This window comes from Lytechinus variegatus, chromosome 7 (assembly GCF_018143015.1).
Source record: "Lytechinus variegatus isolate NC3 chromosome 7, Lvar_3.0, whole genome shotgun sequence".
In the NCBI taxonomy this organism is placed as follows: domain Eukaryota; kingdom Metazoa; phylum Echinodermata; class Echinoidea; order Temnopleuroida; family Toxopneustidae; genus Lytechinus; species Lytechinus variegatus.
The window spans coordinates 9284470-9289354 of NC_054746.1; the positions used below are offsets into that span (position 1 = coordinate 9284470).

Sequence of the window (4885 nt, forward strand, 5' to 3'; positions counted from 1 at the left end):
GTCCATCAAGTCCATCAATCCTCATGGCAATTCATCATCTCCACCCCCCCCCCCTTGATCCCCATTTGATCTTCATCTCTCCAATCATCTCCATCTGATTACCTGGGCCCCGTCTTATAAAGAGTTACAATTGATCTGATCAATCACAACTATATATGGACTGCCAGCAACTATAGTATGCATGTTTGTTACAAATATTTTCTAGCTATGATGTATATTCCTTGCATTCATTGTTTTCTTGAAAATTCACTGTGCTTCTTTTTGCATACGAAGGACATTGTGCATATTTCTTGTAGAAAAATTATGACATTGGTGGATTTCCATAGAGTTACGATTGATCGGATCTTTGTAAGACGGGGCCCAGGTGACACAACATTTTCTCCCCGGGGGGGCCACTTCCATTCACGAGTGGATACCATGCGCGACCATGGGGTCTCGAAAAGCACCCTAAACACGTAATTTCCATATTCTGAAAATGCACCCCTTAACAAGTATTGGCGTGTGAAACCCTACCCTAAACAAATATTGGAAACAAAACGATACTATTGGCAAATATTCCTTGAAATGAACCCCTAAACAAGTAGAGGAATGTTTTATTGTTACGGGTCGATCCTTCGGTCGTCGGCTTTACCTTATTTGGTTTAGTACGACCCCACCTTCTACACCTCGCGCAAATCGGACTCTAAACACGAAGTGTTGGCGCAAAAAGGACATCCTTTATAAAACATTTTAATTTTGTTTTATCATCCCCGCAAATTTGACCCTAAACACGTAATTTTCCTAGCGAAATAGATACCCTTTTTTCATTATTTTTGTGTTTTTGACACTCTTAATTATCACGTTACGTACGTAACGTGCCCTATCGTGAAAAAGACATCCTTTTTACGTGTTTTTTTTGGTCGCGCATGGTATCCACTCGTCAATGTAAGTGGCCCCCCCCCCCCCCGGGATTTGCTCCTGCAACAATTGCCCCGGGCTTAAAGGGGAATCCAGCCTTGGCCATAAAATGTTATGTTGGGAAGGAGAAAAATAAATTAAACAGAATGGTGAAAATTTGAAAGAAATCAGACAAGCAATGAGAAAGTTATAGCTGCTTTAAAATTGAGATCACTAATACTATGTAGATTTCAAATTGGCAACTGTGTAAGTAAATTATGACAAGGGGCAAGGACAACTTTCCCATAGGCCATGTACTTTATTAGCAAGGATTTGTGGTTTTCTCCTAAGTACCCATTCCCCTGGGGCAGTAATCTAAATATAACCCAGGTAATAAACAGAGTTTTTCGAGAAACTCTGATTTTCAAGTGAAAAACTAAGTTTATCAAACAAAACCCTGTACATCGGTAGAGAAACTAAGTTTTCAAGCGATAAACTTAGTTTTTCGACAGACTGAGTTTTTCGACGATAAACTTTAGTTTATCGTCATTGTGCATATATGGGACAAATGGCTTGCCATATAAGAACGGACGGGACACCATCCTCTCCTCCGGCCTGCCAAGTAATTACTCTCTTCAAATTAATATTAACACTCTAAAATGGGGATAGCGGCAATTATTTTCGACCTAGATAATACTTTAATATGGACGAAACAATCTGATGCTAATGCCTATGTGCAGGTAAGTTTAATTTGTGTGTATAAGAGGTTATTCTAGTCCTAACGTTACACCCTTTTTGGAATTTTGGACTGGGCATCTTGCCGCCAACATGGGCATGCCATGATCGCTACCCGAACCGAAGCCCGGGCGGCCCGCAGACTTTACCGATGCCCTGCGATGGCGCTGGGGCTGAGCGGGCCGGGGCGGCATAGCCTTTGCTGCATGCTGGGCTTCTCTATACTATTAATATTGCGTTTCTCAGGCTATCAGGAGGCTTCTAACTTTAGAGAGTAAAGATTAATTTAGACTCACGTATGCTTACTCTCCACAAAGCCAGGAGGCAGGAATTCCTTCCCATTCATCAACCTGTCTCTGAGTCAGTGACTCTCTGACTCTGCTCTGAGTGTTATTTTAGTTGTTCCGCTGATTCTGAACTGAACTACGTTCATTGGCTCCATAAACCTTGTTCATTGAATAAGTAGGCTCCACTGACCAAATAGTGAAATACAGAGACCGAAGTTCTAGCCCGATCTGTACATATATTTAAGTTCGGATAAAACGGACAGTAGAGGCGCACGGCCAATATGGGAGACTCTCCAATGTGGGAGATAATCTCCCACATTGGAGACTTGCTTTGCAAAAGGACAAAAGAAACAACACCAACAAAAGCTTAATTTTTTCCACCCAAAATTTTGTCTCGCAGAGGTCAGAAGCCCATTTGTTTTGTGTGTGGATGACAACAAAAATCCTTATCAAAACAAAAGTAGACGGTGAAGTTTTAAGGCAGACCACTTGTTCACTGCTACCACCCTGCCTGTGAGCTGTGGGGAATCTACAGGTAGGACTATGGTATGCTAGTGTTGTACAGAGGACACACTTAAAAAAATAATTAAAATATCACTTTTGTGACCAAAATTACTAATTTCCATACAGTTGCCATTTATTTTTCATTAGTAACTTGGGAATAATTTTTGTATTCACCAGTGCGCTCAAAAACTTGAATTTGGTGCATATTTTTGTGTACGTCCTCTATTGGTGGAAAGTAATATGGCAAGAAAATTTTCATTTTTTGATCTCTATTTTTCATGAGGAAAAAAATGATTTCAAGAATCAAATTTAAATAAGATCCAAGTTGTATGAATAATAGGTGTAATGAAAACTGTCAGTGTAAAAAATAAGCATTTGCCCCAAAGAAAAAGAGAAAATAAGCCAAACATTGCCACCCTTTTGCCGCAAATGTAAACAAAGGAAATTAATCTCCAAAACTGGAGACTGTCTCTGAAATTGGATACCCAAATTCTTTACAAAAGTCTCTGATATTGGAGATAATCTCCCGTACTGGAGACAGTCTCCAATATCGGCCGTGCGCCTCTACTGGGAAGTGAAGTTGCTGTTTTTCCCCTTATAAGTTTATTTTTCCATTAGGGGGTTTGCATTGTTAACCCCCTAATGGTGGCTGCATGATAGCGTGCCATCTGTGTACGAAGAGAAATAAAATTGTTAAAAAAACCTCGAAACAGACGGCTGCCAGCTGTCTAGTACCGCCCGAAAACCTGAAAATTTCGCTTCGAGATTTCTACTTTCCGTCAAAGATCTAGGCCTACATCATATTTATGGGATGCAACTTCATTTCCAACATTTCTACACTATCAATTTTATTTTTAAACAAGAATTCATCAAAAAAATGAGAAAAATATGATAAAACTGAAGAGACCCGATGATTACGCTGCCATCTTGTTATGATTCCTATTGTTCTTCCCCAACGTTACTGACGCGCCTGGTCCTATATTCTTGCTGGAAATGAAGCACGATAATACAATAAATCTGCATAGTCATTGGTTTTCACTTTTTTAACAAGAAATATTTGAATACACCCTTGTGAAATAGATTTTAAACTTCATTTTACAACTTCATATCTGATCCTGATCTAATCCCCTGCAGGTGACAAGATTCATCCAGAAAGAAATTCCGAGCTGTGATGCCGAAAGCGTTGTCTCACACTTCAGGAAGTTGTTGCAGTCTGCAGAAAAAGATCCAGAAAACAAGATTCCCATTGATGAATGGAGGACCCGACTGTGGAAAACTGCACTAAACTCCAACCAGAACGAAGAGTTTGCTTCAAGAGTTTATCAACTCTGGAAGAAACTACGGCTTGAGGGGTTGTACTTTGATGAAGAGGTGAAGGCCCTTCTTAAGCAGTTACGTTTGAAATATAAATTGCTTCTCTTGACAAATGGAGACAGTCAAGTTCAACGAGAAAAAGTTGCTCAGATCGGGGCTGAAGATTTCTTTGATGAAATTGTTATCAGTGGAGACCATCCCGAACCGAAGCCACATCCGTCTATCTTCAAGACATCTTGTAAATTACTTGGTGTAGAAGCTTCACAGTGCATCATGGTTGGTGATAGCCAGGAGACAGATATCCAGGGTGGCGTTAATGCCAAGGTCCTTGCCACAGTGTGGATTAATCCTTACGGGAAACAACCAAGCTCAGACTATGTCAAAGCGGATTATCAAATCAAGTCAGTTCTAGAAGTAGACAGCATTTTGCAACAACTTCAGCCTCCTTTGTGATGTTTTTTTTTCTTTATGTTCAGTTAAAGACATTCCAAATATTCCATCTCGCTATTTATTGCTTTTTGACATTTCCTTTGCATTCCTAATTTGTGATAACGCTCTGAAGATTGAAGAATGGAAAGATGGTTATTTTGTTATGGAGATTGAAGAATTTATTGGAAGATTCTTGGAAGAATAAAATAACCTAAAGCGCACATCCATGCTTCTTTCAAGGTAAAATTTATGTTCACATGTAGTTTCTACATGTACCAGGCTGGGAAGCAGTTTTGACTTCTATCGACTGGTTTTGTTAAACAGTAGTATTTTAATTTTACTGAAGCTAAATACATGTAGGTTTTATATTATAAGATGGCTAAATAATTTGCAGCTTGCTGATTGGTCAAAGCGTACCACGTGATCATTCGCGAAAAGTGTCTATCCCTGCACGCCCGTGCAAATTTCGCGCACCCAAATTGTCTAACCCACGGTAAGTGCAATTTCAAAATTTTTGATATTTGATTTAGATCTATTTCATTATTTCTTTCTCATATAAGGTGCTTAAAATTGCGATCGAAATTACTTAGCCATCTTATAAAAGGAATAACGCATTTTACCCGTCGTTTTTCAGTGATATGCAGTGCACTCGAGGTTTCTTCTTCGCATGCACACTCCACACTCACCTCCGGCTCGTGTGGAGTGCGCATGCTCAGAAGACACCTCTCGTGCACTGCATA

At 39.7% G+C, this 4885-nt stretch overlaps 1 protein-coding gene across 1 annotated transcript; it reads left to right on the forward strand.

The window, feature by feature from the left end:
- The first annotated feature begins 1453 nt into the window (after window positions 1-1453).
- LOC121417958 (N-acylneuraminate-9-phosphatase-like) lies at window positions 1454-4885 on the forward strand. The gene is made up of 2 exons (XM_041611669.1): window positions 1454-1616; window positions 3537-4885. Exons 1-2 carry the CDS (start codon window positions 1536-1538, stop codon window positions 4167-4169), a joined length of 714 nt encoding a protein of 237 aa, XP_041467603.1. The 5' UTR covers window positions 1454-1535; the 3' UTR covers window positions 4170-4885.

Excerpts from the sequence above, each read along its gene's own strand:
- LOC121417958 (XM_041611669.1), top strand. The coding sequence starts at position 1,536 with ATGGGGATAGCGGCAATTATTTTCGACCTAGATAATACTTTAATATGG. Across the intron at positions 1,617-3,536 it reads ATGCTAATGCCTATGTGCAG|GTGACAAGATTCATCCAGAA; the intron begins GTAAGTTTAATT and ends AATCCCCTGCAG.